A 24,120-nucleotide genomic window follows, 5' to 3' on the forward strand; every position below is an offset into this window, starting at 1 on the left:
ATAGAAGGAGCCTGACAGCTTCACTGGACTGTATCCCTGGTGCCAACTGCAGCAGGGAACGCTGCCACTTCCCTTTCTGAGGGTCAGATGATGTCCAGAGTTGCAAGTCAGGTGAACGCTGGGGCAAACAGGTGTTTAGACAGTAGATTTGGTGAGTTTATTGCTGTTGTTACACACACAGAGCTACGGAATGCGTGGAGACCTGGAGAATGTAAAAAAACTACAATAATTCCAGATTGTGTCTGAAAAGAAATGGCGTCATTATTCACGGATGGTGCTTCGTGAAAAATCCCTAGAAGAAGAGACAGGGAAAGCAAAATGGAAATAAACCAGCTAGGTAATCTGGATACAAAGCAGGCTGACAGCAGTGGCAAAGGTATCTGATCGAGCCGTACGTGAGTTAGCCTGGGTTTTGGTAAAAACGTGTTACAATTTTACACGTATTACACGTGCTGCAGGCTCAAGCCCGTCAGCCCAAGATGAATTCTTCGCCATAGCTGTGACCCACACTAGCTCGTTTAAAGCTAGCAGAGATTTTACATGAATTTTAGCCACCTTGCCGGTCCCAAGCGGGCTTACTCGGAGGGATATGCTTAGATGAACAATCAGAGCGATGCAACCCAGATATGAGGTATTCTGTGCACAAACACAGAAACTGCTCACACATGAAATCCGAGGTTGTTATCTGACTTTCATCTCCTATCTTGCTATGGCTACAAAAACCAAGTTAATGTGAAGCACAGAACTCATTTTTTTAATTAATGCATAATTTTTCTTTTGTACTGCTGTTCTCTGGAGACACTTCCTTCTCTATTCATACAAATTAAACAGGGATGATGTAACCCAGTGCTACGACTGTCACATTTCTGCCCAAGCAGAACATAAATCCCACGCAACTAATATTGTATCCCAGGCATCCCTACCGCAGGGCAACGGGTGCTACACCGTGGTTCTGTACTCTGTGGAAATCAGCACAAGGGCTTTAAGATTATTTTGCCTTTATTTTCTTTAAGAAACTCATGTTTCCTCTCTTCTTCACTGATCTTGGAGTTTTCTTCATACTGTCTTCTCAGCTGGCATCACATGGATTTATTTTTTTTTACAGAGTTTATGCAGCAAGTGCACTTTGGACACTGTTATAGGATAGCTGTCATGTCCTCCTCTGTGGCTTCATTTCCTATTTCATCCTGAAATCTTCAAATAGTTTCTTGCATCGATCTCCCACTTCCGTGGCAAAGGAGAGCTTAGTGAAGTTTTGTTTGGGATTTTAACTACACCTGCTGCCAATAGCCATACATTTTTTTTCTGTCCACTCACCTCGTACTCTGATAGATTTCATATTCTTCCCTTTCAGCTCTTCTTTTCAGCTCTTCTTTCATTTTTGTCCCTTTAAGCTCTTCAGGCTTATAGCTACGTGGCTTCCCCTAGCTGTTTTATTCTCCACATATAAAGACTTTCAAAAGGGGCTTAAGAGAGTGGGATCACCACGTCCTCTTAATTTATGTTGGTGATGACCTAAGGCCTAAGATGACCCTTTTGAGACATTTAAGAGCTGGACAGTCAGTGTCTCAAAGCCAAAAGACTTGCTACACTTGCACAGAAGACGGATCCAGTGGGATGCACAGCCACAAGGGACGTGCCTCCCCCGTGCCTGTGGAAATTTCAACACCTAAGGAAGGATTACCAAAACCACCTTTAAGAGATGATCTCTCCAGCTTCTAGAGTAACTGGAACCTCTTCTCCAAAGCTCCTGTCTTGCCAGGGGATCTCTTTTACCACTGAGCAGCAGCGGGCAGAGTCATGATGTTCCTGTGACCTCTGCCAACGCTGCTTGAGCAGCTGGGCTTGCAACACCCCAGCTTGGGCTCTGCCTGCAGACACACTGGAGAGAGGACGCCTTCCTGGACGTGCACTGACCTTTGACAAAGGCTAAAGAGTCTTTCTATTAAAATCGCTTTGGCCAGTGGGGCAAGTACCAGGGAGTATTGTATGTCCAGTTTACTTTCTGTTTGCTAAAGGACAACATGAAAGAGGACACAAGGGTTCTCACTACTGACACGGTCCTTAAATGTAAATACTTTGAACTTTCAAGGCGAGGAGGGCTCATGAGTTTAAAGGAAATTATTTCTGCCTGCCAACAATCTCATCTTTCTAGCATGACATCGCCCTGCAGCAGGCATCTCTGAAGCCGGTTTGTGGCTACCAAGGCTATTAGATTCTGTTTACTGAAATAACTCTATTAAAGTTTCATGTTTTATGCAGGTCACAGGTGTAGCCCTATTGATTTAGCTTGAAAAAGCACACTTTTTTTGTGGTAGTAAGATGTTTGCTTTTCTACACTTTGCTGCCTGCCTTGTTGCCTAACACAACAGCCTCTGTAGATGGTGTAGGTCACCAGTTTCTAGTGAACTCGTGTTCAATGCAAGACATTTGTACTTACTGCTTCAGCATTAAGGGCTGTTCTTGGGCAGATATATTCTGCCCTGCCAGTCTATAGTCCACTTCATTTCTAGCTATGCACTCAGGTTCAAGAGGATTAGTCAGTGAAGACTTTATTCAAACTTGAATAACCAAAACACACTTCTGGTTTCCTCTGCTGCTCAAGAGGCTGCTATCTAGAAAACACACCTGCACCTAGAGGCTGCGTCTCACATACTTTACAGTACCTGAAAGGCACTGCCGGAGACTTCAGAAGCCATGGAGAAGGTTTCGTACAAAGGATCCATTTCTGATGAGGTAAAAAGGCCAACTCAGCTGAGGACAATGGCACTAGTTGGTATCTCCTCTGCCTTTGGGAGAGCAGCACATGAACAGTGGCTGTAGCTACAGCAAAGGGGTTTGGCAAGGTGACACCCATGTCCTGCACTGAGTTAGGGGGCTGGGAAGGGATGATTCCTGCTTTTCAGGATACCTTAAATTTCTATTCCTTAGTTCTTTTCCAGGTACCTCAGGCTTTTCTCTGAGCTTGCTGCAGCTGTTTCTGAACCCAGTGATAGACAGAAAAATAATTATTTGAAAGACAGGCAGCAGCAGCCACCTTCAAAATCTCTTCAGTCTCAGTAAATAGGATCCCTTCCCATCCTGACCTACGGACACTCACACAATGTCAGCAATCTTCTCCAAGGAGTCACGCTCCTGTACGAAACCATCTGTATGTTCTTCAAATGGGCTGAAGCTGGAGGCATTTTCTTACAAGAATTAAGGAGATCAAAGTTGGCAATAATACATTTTTCCTCAGCAAAATTAGTTACACGAGATGAAAATATCAATAATAACATAAGGCGATTAAACAAGCCACACTGTCAAGTTTGCTAAGAACAGAAGGTCTTAGCAAATGGCTGTCTAGTAGACTTTAGACAACCATACTCACCAACAACATTGTAAAAAAACCAAACATGCTGTGACTTAAATAGCTACCGTTGCATGGTATCCACAAGGAATACTGGGAAACATCCACACGTTGTGGGCATGTGCTTTATTAAACGAATAGCACAAAAGAGAACCCTCCCAGTACCTCAGCTCTCCACTGTAATGGTGCTGACTGGATCTTCCCCATTTCACCATGGTTGAGTGCAGTTATTTAGGATCCAGTTGCACCCGTGTGGTTTCCTCCCAGTGCTACGTTGCATAAAGAGACAAAAAGCTTCCCTGGACCTCCGCAGGAGAGGGCTAAGGGCGGAGGAGTGGCAGGACAGGCTGGAAGGAGGAGGACACAACTCTGGCAGGCTGCTCTGAGAAAAACGCAGCCCCATATTCGCAGCCACTCTTTCCCTTCTACCCTTTATTTGCTCCAGTGTTACTTTGTCCTCGCTTATGGGACTCAGGTCCTGAGCTTTACTCAGTGATTTCGCAAATGTTTGCTTGGCATCTAGAGAGGACAAAATGTGCTTAAAAACACAGCAATGAAGGATTTACTCCAAGGAAGGATTTTCTCATTTTACACTGATAATCTCTCATGCCAAACTCACTACAGGTTGGGGAAATCTTAACAGGCTACAGCTTGTGTGTGGCAGTGCCTATTTAAATCTGCAGTTTTCCAGTATTGAAATCTTTTATTTGTGGGGTGGCGATAAAAGACATGGAGAGAAAATCTCCCCTGGCAACACGTACTCTTGAAAGGCCCTTTCAAAGCAAACATTCCAGCAGTGAGAAATACTTCAGCACGCTGCGTTCCCGTCTTCTCCTTCCTTCCCTCCCGCCTCCCCAGCCTATGCTAGGACTACGGGAATAATAAATTTCTTTGTGCCCATCTTACAAAACCGTTTCACATCACCTTCATGCACTTGGCTGGGGAAGACCTCACAATCAAAGGTTATATTCTTTCACACAGTGCTATCAGTATTTTATGTTTCTTTGCAGCCAAGTGTTATCAGCTGGCCACGTAGCGTTCAATTTTTGGGGGGGGGGGGGGGGGGAAAAATCATTGTATTCTGAAATACTGATTGCATCAAATGGCAACTAGATTGGAAGACAGTAATCACGCTGGGCACAGACGATTAAAAACTCGCTTGGAAAATTGGCGCTTGCTGAGGCTCTATGGAAAGAAATGAATTAAGAAAGAAAACAATAAGGAAGGGCATAAATTAATTCTGCTCTGCAGTGGATAAACTTGAGTGTCAGAGATCTAAGGAAGTCTTAAGGATTTTCTCTCACATTTTCAGAAGAAAACCTGAGTGTCAGCGGAGAGGAGTTGCAAATTAAATCCAAACAGTAATCTCAGAAGCAGCGATTGGAAAAAAGCAAATAAATAAAGTATATAAATAGGAGATAGCATTTCCTGCTAGGAACTTATCACTTCTGACAATGCATCTCAAACAAAGAACCCCCCCTTGCTGGCAGTCCTGCTGGGCAATCTCCGTTCTCTGTTCCCTGGGTAATGTCATTCCCCTCCTCACTGCTAAGCTGCGCTGGATATTTGTACAAGGAGCTCAATAAAGGATTACCTCCCGGAATGTCTGTATTGTAGCAAGCCCTGTGTAACTCGTGTTCAGCTGTGTGATCTGTAGGGTAGGCGCTGTGTCCACACCACTTTTATACAGGGTCGAGTACATTGCCAGTACTCTGCAAATAATAAATGCGTGCAACTCAAATAAACGCCCAAATCTTCTTCAATGAAGTATCCATGCACTTTACAGCCTTTTCTTGACACTTGCAAGAGTTCACGTGTCTCTGCTCATTATTCCCAACTTATCACAATACATCCTCTGGCTCACGACAGGTTTCAGATCTGGGCTCATGTTTAAGGGAGGTTTTATTCTCCAGCCCAGGGTAGGACCGCGTTGCTCAGCTTGTAGGACATCATAGGTGCTCTCTAGCAGGAACAGGCTGGAATTCCCTTTGAAGGAGCTGCAGAGTTCGTTAGCTGCTGACTACAGGCTTTTAAAATGTATTTTTACAGTGTTGGAAGGCCATATCCTGCAATGCTTTTCACACCAGTAGTCTCTCACTCAGTAAATGTGGCTATTTGCACAATTACTATGGGAGCAAAACCAGAACAGGAGTGAGCAGTATAGTATCTATAATGTGCATCACATGGCTTTTATATACAGGGATACATTCGTCTATATATAGCATAGCTCTGTCTGACTTCCATCTTTGCAGTGCTACTCATTCACTGGTCAGGATGCACCTGCAAGCTCTGACTTTCTCCTGTTTTGAGTGGATGAACCAAAGCAGAAGATTTCACCTCTAAAAGTGCCGGTTGTGTTTACAGAGCCTGCCCTCAGCTCCCATTGAGCAAAACCACCCACGCACCAGTCACTCTTCTGGACACCATGTCTCCCCGTGCTAATTACAAATGCTGGGTCTCAAGATATCTCCCAATCGAATATGTCACCCAGTGAACCTGTCAGTCACTGCCAGAGACCTTTGCTCTGGGCATGTTTTGAGAAGAAGAGCAGGTGCCCAGGAGTTGCACCCCCATTTCAGACCACTGATGAGACAGCAGTAACCTGTCCAGCCTGACATGGAGCCCATCCCTTCCATAGCTCCAGAGCCCATGGGAGATGAAAGCAGTGGGAGTTCACTGTGCTGCCTGTGGAATGACAGAATAAACCAATTCTGTAAAAATGTCTATTGGAGGCTGTAGTTTAAAAACATGGCAAAGAAAGAGGTGGGTGTAGAGGATGCTGAAGAATGTCAGAGCAGGATTAGACTCTGGTGTAAACTCTTCCAAGCAAATTCATTCTGATTTCCAATTCTGTATGATGAGAATGCAAAAATATTAATAATTAAAAATATAGCAAGAATAAAAATGCCTTCTACCACAGAGGAGAAAGGAAGCTGGTTACTGTCAATGGTAGGTGCTTTTTATGTCAAACAAATTAACTGCACTTCAAAATGATGGTGGCGTGTCAGCCTCATCATCTCCATCCTCATCTCCAATTATGCATCCCAAGGGAATGCATCTCAGAATACATTACTAAAACACAGGTGTGGATAAGTTAAGCCACAAAACCATCTACTCCCGCTGCATTCCAAATCTCCTGTGCCCCACAGGGCCAGGGGAACACAAAGGTTTGGTTGCTGGGTGCACTGAGTGCTACTGAGCTGCCTTGGCACAAAGTTTTTGGGAAATAAAGCTGGTTTGTGGGCTGAAAGATTCAGCCTTGTATGTACATTTTAAAGTACTTTAGTGCCCAAAACTCTATTGCTTGTTTAAAGTGGGATGCTATGTCATCCAGAAAGCATCGTTTGCTGCTCAAGCCCACTTCTCTCAACCATCACATCAGTGAAGAGGGCGGAAGATAAAGACTTTTTTCTCATCCCGTAGCTGACAGCTAATTGCTGTTTTAACTTTCACATGGAGCACATTTTGCCCTCTGGAACACCTCTGTCACTCCAGTGCCTTTCACACAGTTGCATGACACCAGCTGAAAGCACATTTTGGCCCCAGGGGTTTTGATGACAATGGGAATCTGAATTAATTTGCCCAGCCAGAATGATAGTTCAAGAGGTATAAAAGCCTCGGAATCCATGAGGTTCGTGCATCCGCAATTAAAATATTTAAATGGCCAGCTGCATTAAAGTTTATAAAGCAGAGTTAATTTCCTAGAGAACTTGGAGAAAAAGCCTCCAGAAGTTTGTCATTTTCTCCCGACAACAGCTACTTATCGCTGCATTTGCTTTTACTGAGCCTGGACTGAGCTGTTTACTCTGTTCATCTCTCGGTATAAAATATTCAGAGTTTATCCGACGCAATATCGCAGTTCAGGCTAATGATTGTTTCCCAGGACTGGGATTCATGCCCTTTGCATTTCTGCTCTCGGAGCAGCCAAATGCTACGCCATAGAATTGTTTTCTTCCTCTGAAGCAGCAGCTGGTCCCTTGGAAGACACCATAAGCATCTCTGCCGAAATCTGTGTAATTGCACATGTCGGCATGGTCTGTTCTTAACGGATCCTCTCCCAGACAAAACACTCTTTTCTCAAGCTGGCTTTGAAGACTCTGTGTGTGTTTAAAAATAGCTTCAGGAAGACACACACATATATTTTGCTATAAACTGTGTACAATGTGTACTGTGTACAGAATATTAATTCTTCAATATGTGGTTTTGTGAGATTGCTTCATTGGCATCGTTACTGCTATACACGGAGCTGTTTTGTGTGCAAATATGATTCTAGACCCAAAGTTTTAGCTTGGCACAATTGTAAAACTATAGATTTCAACCTGTTGCTGTGTAACAAGAGTGCTTTTTAAGATAGGTCTGCAATATGCAGTAAGTGGCTATGTTACTCTTTTCTGATCATACTTTGTCTAACTAGAAAACTAATTAGCAGAATCTGGTGACCTGAATGTCAGAGCCTCTGATATTTCAACAAAAAGCAGAACCCTTAATCCAACAGTCTACATATTGTAGAGATCTTCCGTACTCTCCTGCCTATCTCTTATGACTCATAAAGATGAACTTTGTATGGGGGCAAAGAGGGTGAGGTTTTTGGCCAAAATAACTAGAAATCGTAAGAAGCTCTAATGTAGAAGTTTGATGAACTGGAAGCAGCTCGATGATATTTAACTATTGCTCTAACTTCAGCCTAACTGCCTACAGATACAAAAGACAAGATGCAGAGCCTTCAACAGATTTCTTGCCAACAAATCCTTGTGGGACAGGAGTATCCTTATCATCACCGTGGCACTACTGAGACAGAGAACAGCAGCTTCACAGAGAAGGCCTGGAGTAAAGCAGAGAGGTAAACCAGAACTCCTTAGTCCCAAGCAGAATCCTCGCCTCCTAAGTAATCCTTCTGTTCGGCTGAGGAATGCTTCACTGCCATAAACCTCTTGCCTCTGCCAGGCATCAGGGGAGTCATTATTTCAGGGGCTTTGTAATAGACTGCAGAGTCCGTTACCTTCCAGCTCCCAAAGATGGATGGAGATGAAGCTGACAGTGACTTGAGGTTGTTCACAGCTGATTTCATGGAGCTGATGATACTGACTCACTGGCACTAATCAGGTGAGATTAAAAGGACAGCATGGACAGGGAGACGGACTCACCGAATTAAACATTCGCACTTCAAAAGCTTTCCAGCCAAACAGCTGCCTGCCACAGCACCAACCTGTGGGCTGTCCCCAGTTCTGGGGCAAGACAGAGTGGTTAAGCCTCCAGGACTGTCAATCTTGAACGATTCAGCAGCAGTGAAGAAAAAGATCACTTGAAAAATAAGATCTAGTTCAAAATGAATTGTGTAATAACCAACTGGCGCTGAAATAAATCCATCATATAAACAAGTTGAGAGTATTTTCACTGCTTCTAGAAAGAGTTTGGACTCCTGGAGTGAGCTAATTTCTGCGTGAATGACCACAAAATAAAGCTCTTAGGTAATGTAGTGATAGATACTCAAAAATATGATAGATGGAGAAATAAGATTAGCTCCACTTTATGTACAAGTACATTACATTCTTGATCACATACTTTAATGGCAAAGCAGCTGCAGAATTTGCAAATTACAAGCTCTGGCTTTGTTTGCAGAGCTTCTGCATAAATAGTCGTATTTAACAACTCCAGGCAGGCGCTTCTTTCTGTAAATTGTCCCAAGAATGTGCTGTGAGTCTGCAGCAAAGAATTGCTCCCCAAAATTCCATATCATCTAAATCGGAGAACGGCAGTATCCCTCCCTTTCCCTTGCTTTTTTCCCCATGGCTCCTCATAGCAGTTCCTGTGCTGGGGTTAGAGATCACTGTGCCCAGGGTTGTTGAACAAGGTTCTCACTCACGCCATCTGCTTTTTTGTCTGGAAAAGGGAAGAACTTTCCTCAGATTCAGCTATTACCTTTCCTGCCTTTCTTACAGCATTTTTACTGCACATTAGATAAAGCCTAGCTGGCTGCTGCTGGAAAATTAGGTCTTCTATTGTTTTAACATTAATTATGGAGAGTTCAAGATAAGGTTTCTGTTAGAAAAGTAGGGGGTGGGAATAGTTTGAATTTTACTTTCATTATAATTAGACAGGAAATTATGAAAAGGTGAAAAATAATTCATTGAAGTGCTTTCCTCTAGCAAGCTAACAAGAAAAGTGCATCCTTGCACAGACGGAGTTCATGGTGTATTACTGAAGCGCCATTGTCCTTAATGTGTGCCTCTGCCTGGGCACATTGAGCCTATTTCTACTGCACTGTACATGTGGGCAGAACTGGGCAGGAGGAGGCCCTCTGACTCCCTTCTGTTCAGCTGGGGTCCCTTTCTGTTACAAAAAAATCAGGCTAAATTAGTCCATGGTGTAACTCCATGGAAGCCATCTGAATTACTGCAGAGATTCGTTTGAACCATCAGTCAATTTCTGCATAACTTGCAAAGGACATGAAAATATGACTAATCTAAGAATGAATTAATTGGGCAGCTGTCTCCCTTTCATTTGTACACTACCGAGATAAACATTTGGACTAAGAAGCTGTCCTCATTATAATTCCCTCACTTGATGCTGCTTTGTGGGTGATGTTTATGACTACCACGTAACTACAATGTTTTCAGAATTTTTCTTCATGTGAAATTACTACAGTTCAGGCTTTTAAAGGCACTTTTACAGGGAGGAAAACGGAGTGCCTGGACCTGCTTGGACCTTGCTTGGAGCTCCTAAGCAGCTGCAAAGACTGACTGTGTCAAAGCACCTCAGGTTAGACTTCTCTCTGTAGTACAACCATCTCAAGGTGTTTTCTCCATCACTGATGTTGGTCTCACTCTTTGTTTCCCCTCTAACTATGGCTCAAAGGCCAGTGGGGAGCAAGTGAAACCCTCTGTAACAGGTCTGCAAAACTTCAGCAGTGCTTACAGTTCCTGAGAGCATGGACGAGCAAAGGGTGTCCTTCCCATGGTACCACTGCTTTAATCTTTTTCTTCACGTCTTTTTTTTCCTCATCTGTTTAGACTGAGGCCCCATGGTTCAGCATACATATAGAAAGGTTCATCCCACCATGCCTACAGCTCCTTTATCTCTCAGTGTATTACCAGAGTAGCTGAATAATTTGTGCATAAATTCTATGAATTTTCCACCACTTCTTTCTTTTCAGCTTCACAACCCTGTTTAGCTGTGGTTTGCAGGAAAAGTGGGACACCGGGAGAGAAGTCCTTCAATTGAGTCTCTGGCAGAAGACCACTGAAGTTAATGAGACACTAGTGACGATAAGGATTTTGTCCATTTAGAGACAACAGTAGCTTCAGAAACTGCATAAGGCAGGCTGAGGCTGGGAAACGGATGTATTTCTCTGCTTTGTTTGCAGATAAGGAAGCGAGATTCCAAGGGAAATGAGTGATTTACCCACAGTCACACAGGAAATCAGCAAGAGATATGGAAATTAATGCTGAGAAGCATTTCAATGCCTTAATCATAAAGCCAATCTTTTCCCTCAAATGCCAACAGCATTAAATGTTCCTTTTCAACACTGAAATCAGCACACGAGTTTCACTGACTTACAGTCATGTTTCCATCAAAAAATTTTAAAAGGGTAGCCAGTTTAAGTTAAAACGGTTGGTCAGTATTCCAACCTATGTGCAACTGTAGGGACCAGCAATTGTAGGGATCAGGGACTGGAGCTGAACTGAGCAAGTTTACCTGTGAGATTCCTTTGAGGATCAAGTCACGCTAAGGTCAGAAAATGCAAGGTCAAAAAGTAATAGGTGTGTTTCATTATATTTACCACTAATTAGGTGGGCTTTGAAAAATGTGCACTGAGGTACTCTCTTGCTGGGAAGCTATTAAGCTGTCAGGCTGAGGGAATGTATGTCTCAGAATAGGAAACATTCATCTCTCTTGCCTACAAATAAATCACTTGTGCATCATACATCTATTTGACCATCTCTGAGCAGTTTTTATATCCATGTGATATCTAAGTAGCTGCCCGGATAAGCACGTTTTGTATAAATATGTAATAGCCAGGGACAAAGTCTATTTTTACTTAAACTACATTCAATTCACTGTGTCTTAATTGAAAATAATGGTGTTACAGCAGTGATCAAAGAATTATCTCATTAATTGTCTATTAAATCATTAGCCGTTAAACAGAAATAAAAGGTTAAGAATGCAACACTCTCTGTTCTGCCCAAAAGAATATGAATATCTCTCCAATTACAAAGAAACAATAAAGGCGGAATTAACAGTGAAAAGAAGCTTAAGATGAGGCAATTACATCCAAAATGCCTGACAACTCTTATTAGAGGGTTTAGCAGTATGACCTATACAGAAAAGGCAACACAAATTTGGAAGCAAAGTCAATATTGAATTTACCAAAGGGGCTTGTAAAGGGAATATGCATTTTTCTGAAAAAATATAGGCACATAAACCCTGTACTAAATTTTAACTCAGCTAATTAATCGCTATGGATTCAATCTTGCAACCAATACATATATTTCCAGTTAAAAAATTATGCCTGAAGAGCATTCAGTCTGAAGGCACCTCTCAGTAATTTGTGACTAAAATCCATTGTGAGGATGCTGTGATTTTCACAAAAATAACTTTACTCCTATATCACCAGGATGAAGCCAGATGAACTCAGCGAAGACCTCATTCAGACCTCTTGTTTTTGTTCATTAGTCAATATATTAGAGAGGTGGGTATCAGGTCTGGGAAAAAGTCCCAGAGGCATTGTCTTATTTGTTACCCAAATAATTCCACACAGCAGTCAAATGCAGACCTGATTTATACCAACTTAGTCACTACCAAAAAACCAGAGGAATTACAGTGCAAATCTTGTAAAACCTGTCCAGAGTTTTGGCCTGTGTTTTGGTCGGCTCTATCTAGATCACTGCAAGGAATGGGAGGACAACTTGAAGGTGGTTTGGAGCAGATCTAATTCCACCTAGAAATACAACCCGTTTTGACAAAGCAAAAAAGGAAGATGGTCAAAGGGCAAGAGCTTTGCTTTCTTGAAGTGCATAAATCCACAGCTGCAACTGGAAATCTTGTCTCTGCTCACAGAGGTCATGTCAAGCCTTATTTAGTTGCCAGCTTCAGTGGACCTTTTAAATTTGGTAACCAGAACAACTTCATGCCCAGCTTTGACAGGATGTCCGTATGGACAACTGCTGATTGAACTAAACAGACTTTAGACGGGCAATGTTTTGAAATGCAACATCTCCCTAACGTTTCTGATACTAATTTTATTAGGAGAAGAGGAATGAGAGTCTTTTTCCTGACTTTTTCCTATTTGGGTCAGTCCAGTATTCTCTAACTACAGCATGTGCTAGAAATACTAGAAACTCAATTAACAGAAACAAAAGTCCACATGCACCATCTTTTAGACCTGGCTCTGGTTTTCTGAAGTGCAAAGAAAAGACAATCTCAGCAATATGTTGATGATATGTAACTTGGTGCTTGAGTTTGTAATATGAACAATTCATTGTTCATATTTATCAACTGATATATAATAGCCACTGATCAGATAATAGCTGTATGGTACAGCGGGGAAAAAAAAGAACAGCAACATTTATCAAGCTAGTCTGTTCCTCTGACAATTAGATTAGTCATAAACAAAGATATTCATTCATGTTCCTTCTGGTAAGGACTTTCAAGAAAATTTGGTTTCCAGAAAAAGAAAATGTGATTTTTTCATTCCCTATCTGATATATAAGGGAAAATACAGAAACTAGAGCACAGACTAGAGACTCGGGAGACCCATTCCACCCCTGGCTGAGGCTAAACACTGGAACAGTCACTTTATGAAAAGGGAGCATTACACTGATGTCCTTTGCAAAACGCTTTGGGGCCTGAAAAGTGCTGGGCATCATTATTGTGTAACTAAGCCCCAAGCTACCAACTTCCTGCATCTGCCCAATAACTCAGATCTTATTTATGAATGATTTGCCTTCATGTTAAATGCAGATAAACATTAATGAAAAAAGATGAAAGCAAGTAGAGGTTGCCTGACTGAGGCTTGTGCCCAAACCCATCTTGCCTTTCCTACAGCTACCTAGGATCAAAGGGATATCATCTTTCACCTACCTGTAGGTCTCAGAAAGAGGAAATATCTACAAAATGTACAGTTGCCCTGTAAGCTCTTGAACTGCAAAGGAATTTCTTTGTTGTTGGACCTAAAATGTATTGAAATTTTGTTTGGTTCAGAGGATGTGATTTATTCCAAAAATTGGTAACAAGCTTATTCAGAGTTTTCAAAAAAAAACGAAGATGAATTTTTTGTTTCATCATATCATCTTCAAAATAAATAGCTTTGCTGTGTGCAGTTCTTTAGCCAGCTAAAGAAGATGAAAATTTATCTGACAAATGCAAGCTATCTATTGAGACCTTTGCTGTCTTATCTACAAAAAGGTTAGAATAATAGGCTAAAAGTACACAGGTGTAGGATGTGGGTTCATGTGCAATCTGAAGAAAACTTAAACAAGTGCTCAGGTCTGGAATACATTCACACATGACACAATTGATAGCTAGAATATGATGAGGAACTTGTTTCTTGAAAGCTACAGAGAGAGTTTATAATAAGATCTACAGATTACAAGATTATTGTATGCAAAAAGGATGACTATACTACCTGATTTTTATAGCAATTATGTATAATATACTGCACTTTCCTGGAATCGAGACAAAGAAACTATCTTTCTAGGACTATCCTAAGAAACTCATAAAAAATACTAAAAACCCCACCCCTATACAGAATTCATTGTAGTTAATTCTTAAGTTATTCAAAACAAGAAAAAATCACTCCCAAATCATATAATAAAAAAAAAGATACCCATTAAAGATATTCAAAAGTACCTCTTTTATGCCTAAAAATAATAATGAGCTAAAAGCTGAAAGCCACACAATGGTGTCAGAAGTCATACAGTCCATGTCTTGATGAAGTCACATTAATGCTATTTTCATCTCAATGTCAGGGAGGGAGAATCAGTTGAACTTTTTTTTTTTTTTTTTTTTAAAAAGCACAATATTGTCTAAAAGCTCCCAGCTCTCTCATTTTAAGAATTGTTGCAATATGGTTGTTATTGGCTATTCTCTGTCATGCTCCTCCAGATTTTGGAACAGTTCCGTATCTTTGCTTATAAGAAATCCCTGCCTGGAAAGCAGGCGATGCCGTCAGAAGCATGTAGGAGACCTTGTTGTGCACTGTTACAATATAGTCCATTATTACTATTAAATAATGGACGCAGAAAAGCCACACAGAACAAAGACCCCTGTATGGGGAGTTGACTTTTCCCAAGTGGGATGTATCAGACATGTTCTTTCTCATAAGCATGGGCTGGCCAGCGACAAAAGACTAGGACCGCTCTTTCAGCATCCCTGGCCCTCTCTCCCATATGGAACACGCCAGCTCAAATGGCTCCACATCAGCCTATGGAAACGTGCTAACCCTGCGTGACCTCTGGATACCACTCTCCTCATTGCGCAGTGGAAACAACCCGCCACTGTAGAAACAGCCATGACTGTAAAACAACAGTTTGATGTAATCCTGAATGTGCGCTGGGTCCCAAGATGGTGGTGCTGGAGGAGAAAAGGGTGAAAACTCCATTCTCTGCCTCATGTGGGTGCCTTACCTTTATGACGTCTTCGTCAGCTGATTTGCACTCGGTGGAGTCCGAAACATCAACCACGGACCCATCCTCCTCCACGGCAACTACCTTGACTGGAACAGACACCGTTTTGCCGGTCAGAATGGCCGTGTTAAGGACTTCCGTGTCCTGTATGACACACACAAACGAGAGATGGGCGTTAGAGAAGCATAAAACCATGAGAATGCTGCAGGGGTCGGACTGATCAACCAAAACGCTGCCTCTGACGGGTTCCTTGCACACCCTCTTCGGGCTCCCTGCAGTCAATGGTTCAACAAGTTTCTAAGCCAAAAGTTGCACCTGGACCATTGAGTTTTGGTGTTGACAAACATATGATTTACCCTTTTTAAGCTCATTTACGGGTTTGGCTGCTGTGGCAATGAAATCTGTAATGCAATTACGTGCTAAAGCACATCTGCAGCTTGGCAGAACTACAGTGCTATTCAGGTATGATCTCCAGAGGATGTCAACAAGTCTTCCCACTCCTTTGCCCCATATCATGTCCGTGATTTGGAAAATTATTATCAAGCATTACAATAACAGCATTTTTTTCTTACTGTTCCAGCTAACAGTGTTGCAAGTTGACCATTTTCCCTTTTCAAGACATAAATTCATGATGAGAAAAACTAAGCATGAGGTAGGGTATTACAAACTAAGCAATGCTCTCCATATACTTTTTTTTTAATCTTTCCCCATCAAAATCCCACCTACAGATATTTTACCACATTTATCTCTAATCTTGATGAATTCACAGTGCTGCCACTCTAATGACTCCATTAACACAGCCTTCCTCTGTGCCTCAGTATGGCTGCAGTTTGATTAATTACTCCAAATGAGTTGCTACAGAGGTCCCTGCCTTGCGTAAGCAGGTATGCAGACTGGAGGGGAACAGCCTCCAAAGACCTTGAGAGCAGCTTGTCTCTGCTTAAGCAGTGCTTACTGCAGACCCCAAACTTGACACGCGTGCAGGGCAAGGAACGATCTGTGCTCTCACAGAGATGCAGTTCGCCCTTCTCCAAAAGCCTGCAATAGCAAACACTGCTTTGAATCAATCCGCTTTTCATTTCTCAACTTCCATAAAACTAATTGCTTGCCAGTTGGGGGAAAAAAAAAAAAAAAAGTTGCTTCAAACTAATCTAACTTTAAATTCCATTATTAGAATTGGTGGAAGAAGAAATGGATTTTAGTGAAAAATCTCATGGCAGCTTGCATAGGGAGATATATTCACTATCATTTGCTTCTGTCTGCTAGCTAGATTGATAGAAAATAATAGGCATTGACCACAAGCTAAGGACAGCTGGAGAAGACCAATAAATACTTGCAACTAAGATGTATTATTAATCAATATCGGGAAACTTCTACAAAAAGCACCCTGAATTAAATGAGTTGAAGTACTAATATCACTAGTGCCAGCTAACTAATATAGTCTACTAGAGCTTCATGGGCAGTCATGTTCCAGAAAAGCATTTAAGCAGGTACTCGAGTCCATTTCTGTTCAGAACAGCACTAAAAGTACGTGCTCAACTCGACACTTAGGCTTCAACATGATTTAAGCATTTAAGTGTTGTCCTGAATAGAGATGCTTTTCTGAATAATACCTCATGAAATAAATATACTGCTTTTGTTCTGCTCTTGGCGAGGCACAAACCAGATGTTTTACACAGTAAAAGACTGTCTAGTTTTTGTTTATGCTGAATGGGCTCATTTGTAACTAGCTGCCATCCATGAGGGAGGGACACTGGGAAAGAGAGAAGCATGTGACAAAAGTGGAAGTGTGAAAGAATAACTGTTAGACCTTTACAAAGACAGATCTGAACAAAACTACGAAGAAAATGCACTGTCAGGTGAAAGAAAATTATTAGCTGCACCTCAGGTGGAAAGAGGTTGTATAAGACAGACAAAGAGAAACAGAGGATGCTTCATCTACAAGTATGTCAGAGAAGAGATGGTTAGATTTAACCAAACCAACAGCAAATATCCCATCAATCCTAAGCCATCAATCCCATATAAACATATACCAGATACACGATGCAGGCATGGTGGTCCTGTGTCAAAACACTCCCAAGAAGCAGTTTGCCAGTATGCTATTTCTAAGCTGTTCTTCAACCAGTCAGTCTTCTTCAGAGCATCAGGGAAACAGCATTTTTGCCAAGGTCACAAACGACAAACACGTGACTAATTCTACTTCCAAATCCACTGTCTGTTAGCACAGCTGTGTAACTCCTGCGTGTCAGGGGCAGGCGGCACTTGTGTGCAGTCACAGTCTGATCCAAAGCCCTGCTGAGTCATAGATGAAAGTCTTATTTTGACTTCAGTGGACTTGGAACAAGGTTCTCAACAGGCCTGAACTAACTTCCCCTTCGGTTTTTGTACTGTTTGTTGTACCACCCTTATGTTGACCCTCATGTGTGACAAAGGATAAACAAAACCTCTTGCTTCCTTTTAACTTTCAGATGCTGCTTAGCTACCAAGCTGAAGTCAGACTTGGATCGTCTGAAGGATAATGCAAAGTTTATAGACATTTGCATTCCTTTAGGAAATTCCTTGTGAAGATGAGCATAAGAGAAAAGGTCTTAGAACAGACACCTCGTGACCCTGCTATTTGTGGGTGCTCTGAAATATGCTCGTCCTACTCTTGACACAAGCATTGTCCTGGACCTTGCCTCCTTCCCAGCGTGTACAGGTACCCACTGTGCTAATTAGCTGGTGCTGCTTCACAAAAACTGCACTTCACTGGTAAGCAATTCTACTATATAAATCAATATTTCAGATGCCTGATGCCTGGATTGAGTGTCACAAAAGTATAATAGGCTGTGTAAAGACCTTTTTAAGAGCTGGCTATTTATAGACAGAAGAAAATATATTTCCTCTGAGTAAGAAATATGAAGGCAGAACTGGACTAACTGACTGTCCATTAGGTTTATAAACAGACTTTTTTTTTTAGTGCATCTTCAACAAGTAACAGCATTTCATCTAAATTCTGTTAGACTTGTGTTATATTTCCATGGTAGGGTTTACTGCAGACAAAAAGCATTACTGAGTTTAAGACACCTGTGCTGGTTATTACTAACAGCATCTGAAATGCAGAGAAGGGTAATAATGTTGATTTACACAGGCAGGTCCTCCCGCGTGGCACAGCATCAGTGAAACTATCTGGAACAACACCCTGGGACCACCAGCACAAACCTCTAACTGCTGATGCTGCATGTCCCAGGTGAAAAACTGAGAATCCCTTCCTATTTCTTGGTCAACGGTTTCACCTGCCAGATCTTGACCAAAACCTTCAATTCAAGCAGCCCAGGTGAAAGCTACACATTCATGTTGCAGGCGCTATCCCTGAATAATAATTATGTGCGGGTTTATCTCCAGCTCCTTCTCTGTACCTGAATGCATTAGCACTTCAGCAGAGTTCTTCTTAATTACAACTGTAACCTGCTAATAGTGTTTCTTTGTTGTCTGAAGGAATCTACTTCTTATCCAGCCTAGGCTAAATTAAAATTTAATACAACATCAGGTCGCAACAGAACTAGGAAGCAAATGACAGCTGTTTAATTAAAACCTAAAGCTGATTAGATGGCACTACTGAGAGAAATACTCAAGAGGAAGAGCAGAAAACTACTGAAACTCAAGGCCAGGATAATGGCTTTATTTAAATATGAATAAACCCTGCTCACAGCCGTAGTAAATGTTTGACAACTCATTGCTTTGGACAAATGTGAAGGAACCATGAATGGGAGACACATCCAGTTATGATAGAGCTGTGATCACCCACACTGCTGTTACCCATGTATGTGACCAGAAGCAGGGACTACTGAGGAATGACTCAGACATGAACCAACTGAGGAACTCCAAGCACAAAGTTCCCAATAATCAGGCTTTAAAAAACGCCACACTGACCTAAATCCTCCTTAGGCACGTGACCCTACCACAGCTCACCCAGCTGCTGTGAGCCAACATGACACAGTTCCCCCTCTGATCTGTTTGAAAAATAAAGACATGGAGAAATAGATTATGTGTCTCACAAGAAACCATCTGAGGAGCCAGAAGCTGGACGCAGGTTATCTAGACCCCAGCCCAAAGCCACCAGCATATCTTTCTTGCTCCTCTGAGAGCTGCCAGCATCCTTTCCACTAAGTCTGGCAGGGCACAAAAGCCCCACGCCAACCCAGTTTACCATGACAGATATCATCCTTGTGATTAATGCACAAGCTGGATGTGTTTTTTTAGAGGTTAACAAAACATGCTACAGTACAGTAAACCCAATAAACACTCAATTGAAAATCAGGAGGGAAATCTAAAGCCAACCCTATTCCACTGACAAATGCTACAGCTAAATGCCTTTTGGCATTTAGTTGAGATGACTGTCTTTAGTGAAGAAGGCATAGAGCTGAAATATGTGTCTGCAGAATTGCATTCCTTCATTATTATTTTTCTCCCCAGAGTGTACCTTGTGAAAATGCATTTGTAATATTAGAAGGAATCTTTAGGAACCGGTTCTCCTGCCTGGAAACAGCACCTCTTTAAAAATGTAAATTATAGGGCAGATTGTGACATGTGGGCTGGGCTAGGGGAGGTTTTTTATTTGATAAATTATTCACCACCTTTTTCTTTGGATCAAAGAGCAAGGCAATATAAGTCCATTAAGCAAGCTTAATATATAAATTAGATGCTTTGCTGAAATTATTATAATCCAAAGCAACTCGGTACTTTTTTCCCCCTCATAGCTGTATACCATTTTAAGTTTCCAATACATATTAATGAAGCCTGGTTGCTAGAAAGCCATTTATATTTTCCACCATTATATCAGGTAAGATACCCCATTTTATCACCCAACATTGAGAGCAAACAACTGGGATTATGTGTTTATGAAACATCAGAAAACATAAACAATCTTGCAAAGACCTTATGTTGTTCTTATGTTGGACGGAGCCTTGAGTAGCCTGGTCTAGTTGAGAGGCGTCCCTGCCCATGACAGGGAGGTTGGATTAGATGATGTCTGAGGTCCCTTCCAGCCTATGCCATTCTATAATTCTATGATTCCTTGACCTTTTTTCCTCCCTACATTCACACAGTCAGTCCACGTCATGCCAAGGAGCCAGGCCCCACAGGAATGCTAGCAGGACTACTGCTAGCTGCTTTGGTAGATGGCTGAGCAGTCGTCATTTGCAGGCTGCACTGGCAATCCTGCCTACCCAGGACCTGCCTCAGGTCTGCAGACACTGTGTGTGTGAAAGGAGTGACATTACAAGTCCTAATAAAGGGCCGACCAACAGCTAATTCCCTGTTCCCTAAACATCATTTCAGTGGACCCATTTGTGCAATCAACTGTTCACCAATTTTTCAGGCATCAGAGTGGGGTCTGAAGTGTAACCACGCACAAGTCCTCCTGCCCTGACAAGCACACGTGTTGCTAGAAGGCCATGGCCGCTCCCTTCCAACCTTCCTCTGTCTCCAGCTGTTTCCTCATTTCAGCTTCTTACCCAGCATATCGTTACCAGGAGTGATCAGTTATGACAGATGGCAAATCACAAATACTGCAGGCTATCGTGTCCAAGTTAGAGGTCATCCTTTTATCTCCTTTGTTTACCTGCATAATAGCTTTACTTCATATTGGGATCCCAAAGGAAGAACAGGCAGGTGCATACATTCTGGAGGAGAAATTAATTAATGTAGATTGAACCATACAGAGAAGCTCCTAATCACCAATTCTTACAGAACAATGTAAGTAGCAACTATTAGCCTAATTGAATATTATTCTAGATGTATATTAGTTTGTGCTGCAAAAACAATTTGCTATAGCACAAAAAACGCATGATACGGAGACTCCAAAGTGGAATCTTATTTCATAAAAGTGAAAAAGTGGAATCTTATTTCATAAACTCTACACCGATACACTGAAGGAAGCTCTTATCTTAGCAGAGTTGTACCTGGCATACACGATCAGCTGGAGTGGTAATTCTGTCTTAGAGTTCGTGGAAATGAAAGCTGAGATTTATTCCATTTCCATGTTTTTTTATGAAGGAAATTCAGCTCATTTTGAGGTTTATGTAGGATGAATAAGCAAAACCTGCTGCTGAAGGTGAAACCTGATTAGAAGCACAGATACTGTCATATCTATGACCTGAGGCAGTATTATTTTATTTTTTATAACTCAGAACAGATCTGCCCCCATTAAGCAAAGGTTCAGAACACAGCCTGGTGCACTTGGCAGAAGTAATTGCAACCTGTCAGGCAGTCTCCACTGTCTCAGCTAAGTACCAGTGCCTTCTGCATGAGCAAAAGACCTTTCCTGAGACTGCACTCATGCTATTTCACTTCAGCCCATTATGTCCCAGTAGAGTTTATTCTCCAAACCTGGTGTGTTAAGCATCACGACACAATTACTCTGAAGTGCATACCTGAGGTAGAAGGAATGGGAAATTCTTACAGCTGGAGAGCAACTATCACACATCTGATTTTAGTTGTCCGCACAGAGAACAGACACCAAGAGCTCCCAGCTTGTGTTTCAGGACCTTTTATTACACGAAGAAATACTGGATCTAAAGTTGCTTAAAGGTATGCTGAGCTCTGCCAGTCAGTCACACTGGAATTTACACTATATTTAGAGATCTGTACAGTACCTGAGCATTCATCTGACAGACTTGTGCCAGTTCTTCTCAATAGTAAGTGACTGGTAACCATTTTTAAGCATATTTGGAACATCACAGTTCATTTAAAGATGCTGTTTTTTCCCTTTTTATTCCAGAAAAACACAATCACATTCTGACTCAATAAAATTGTGGGTCACCTCCAACTGAAATCAAATATCTCCCTAATTCAAGAGGATACAAAGCGAGTAGAGGTGTCTACTCAAGAGCAATTACATGAGCCTCAGTACAAACTGATACACTAATGATTGTTTTCAAATAGCCATAAAATAATAATACGAACACTCCTCAAAGGCATTGCTTTTTCCACAGAAAAATCTAGGGAGGCCACATTTTGCCTAGTTTATGGAACATAACTATTGGATTCACTTGAGTACAAATAGTAGCCAATTTTCTGGCTCTGTATCTTTGTCCCACAGACTTCATAACATTTAACAACATTGTGGATGGCCATTTTGAAGAATTTCTTTCAGATACTTCTCTAATACCTTTCCTAGCCATCACAATTTCTTTTGGAGCTGGCTGGAAGGAGGGTTTTCTGGAGGAAATTCTATGCCACTGGTGCAACAGGAGAGCTGGCAACTCATTGGCTTAAAAAGGCTTCAGTTTCACAAGTGCAAAACTACAGACACTGAAACATAAGGTTGAGTATCACACAAGTTTACTGCCGCAATCTGTGTGCTCATCTCCTACCATGAGCGCTACCTGGGCAGAAATCCATGTCCTTCTGTAATAACAGCTGTTTAATGCTATAGGAGAATACACAAATTAATTACAGCATGTCTACACGACTTCCCAACATCCTGCAGGATGGAAGGAGTGTAGGTTCTCCTTCTGCTTCGGACACGGTGACTTGCTTCATTAAGCCATTCACAGAGTGGCTACGGCTTAAGAATACGTATTTTTGAGCAGAAAAAGATACATGGGAAAACAACTGTGACATTGTGCAAAGTCCTCTGAAATTCCCTGATAGAAGACAGGTGTCTAGCATCTACTAGACGGGGGGTTCAGAAGTGGATTTTATATCTTCTTCCTCAGCATAGTTCAAACACTGGTGTAAGTTCAGAGCTCAAAATGCACCAAGTAAATTCAATAAAGAACTGTATTTTCTGGACAGAGCTAGATGCATATACTTATTAACTATATTTGCGAAGTGCATTATGGAGTTTAAAATGAAACAGAGATCTACTAGATGCTCACATTCATCGTCCTGCAAAAGGAGGATACCACTTTCTGAAGACCATGGGTCTGACAGGAAAGATCCATCTCTTACCAAATAAGATTTTGGTTTTTTATCTTGAAGATGGTCTGTCTTATCTGTCAGGACCAGACTGCTGTACTTACTTATTTTACCTATTTAAGTCACTTCATGAGCTTGCATTTGACTACTCTGGGATGTAAAGCATATACACACGCTGCTGCAGAACTGGCTTTTCAGACAGCGAACGCTTTGGAACCAGGCTGTTTCTCCCTGTCTGCTCTCCCGCAGAAAGGCCATTCTCCTCCCAAAGTGCCTGCGGTGCGTGATTCATTCTCCGGCAGTTTCTGTCTCAGGCACATGTCTTCGGACCGCATAAATGACACTCTGGAAGTTTTATCTCTCTCCATTGCCTATCAAAGGGCTCAGATGTCTAGAATTAGGGGAGAGAAACTCTATCCCTTCCTGCTTTCAAAATTATAAACAATCAGTACCTATACATTAGTGTTAGCTCCTTTACTCCTAGTACTTCTAACAATTTTTACACCACTGCACATTTCCTACTGTGACATGGACTTCACAGATGATACAACCATGCCTGTTATCTACTTCACTTCATAAAGCTGCCTACTGCTGTATTTGATGCAGTGAAAATAAAAAGCAGGAGAACATCTCTGTGGCCAGTGCAGGGGTCAGCTTTACTATCTTTGCACACTCAGAGCTTTCTAGTGTTTTATTCACTGATTTTGGGAGCATCCACAAACTGTACACTGCTCATCCTTGCACTGCCACTCCCCTTCAATGAAGTGTTGCCTTTCTAGTCTTCAACATTTACTTTCTACTAAAGCAAACACTACAGAATATGTCTCCTGCCTGTGTTTAGAACTGCCTGGAAACTTTTTGACAAGGAGGGAAAAGAAGTTTCTTGACGAAAATCAAAAAGCATAAAAAAGACACCTTTGACAATATTTTCTTTTGAAAAAAAAAGGCCAAAATTAAAGATTGTGAATTTTTTCAAAGAACAACATTGATTTATTTGAGGTTAGTTTTTGAGAGTCTTCTGACTGATCTAAGGACTACTGGAGGTTTTTTCTTCCTTCCTCTGCTCCTTCTTGGCTTGCATTTTGTTCTTAATTTAATTTTTCAGTCTGTTCACCTTGTACCTGTTCAGAAAAGCTGCCTTGTTCTGACAAGCCCCTATGTCTGATTACTTTTTTTGATCAACTTTTATAAAGAACAACCCCTTTTTTATTCAAGTTCAGAATGAAATCCCTTTTTTGTTTTCAT

At 41.6% G+C, this 24,120-nt stretch overlaps 1 protein-coding gene across 2 annotated transcripts in view; it reads right to left on the reverse strand.

The window, feature by feature from the left end:
• TMEM132B (transmembrane protein 132B) overlaps positions 1 to 24,120 on the reverse strand; it is a 247,000-nt gene that overhangs the window by 25,296 nt on the left and 197,584 nt on the right. For both annotated transcript variants that reach the window (XM_086623473.1, XM_086623474.1), the window contains exon 5: positions 14,974 to 15,117. In XM_086623473.1, coding sequence (XP_086479599.1) covers positions 14,974 to 15,117 — 144 coding nt within the window. The remainder of the gene's footprint in view (positions 1 to 14,973; positions 15,118 to 24,120) is intronic.

Source organism: Tauraco erythrolophus, chromosome 19, assembly GCF_009769465.1.
Source record: "Tauraco erythrolophus isolate bTauEry1 chromosome 19, bTauEry1.pri, whole genome shotgun sequence".
NCBI classification, from domain to species: Eukaryota; Metazoa; Chordata; class Aves; order Musophagiformes; family Musophagidae; genus Tauraco; species Tauraco erythrolophus.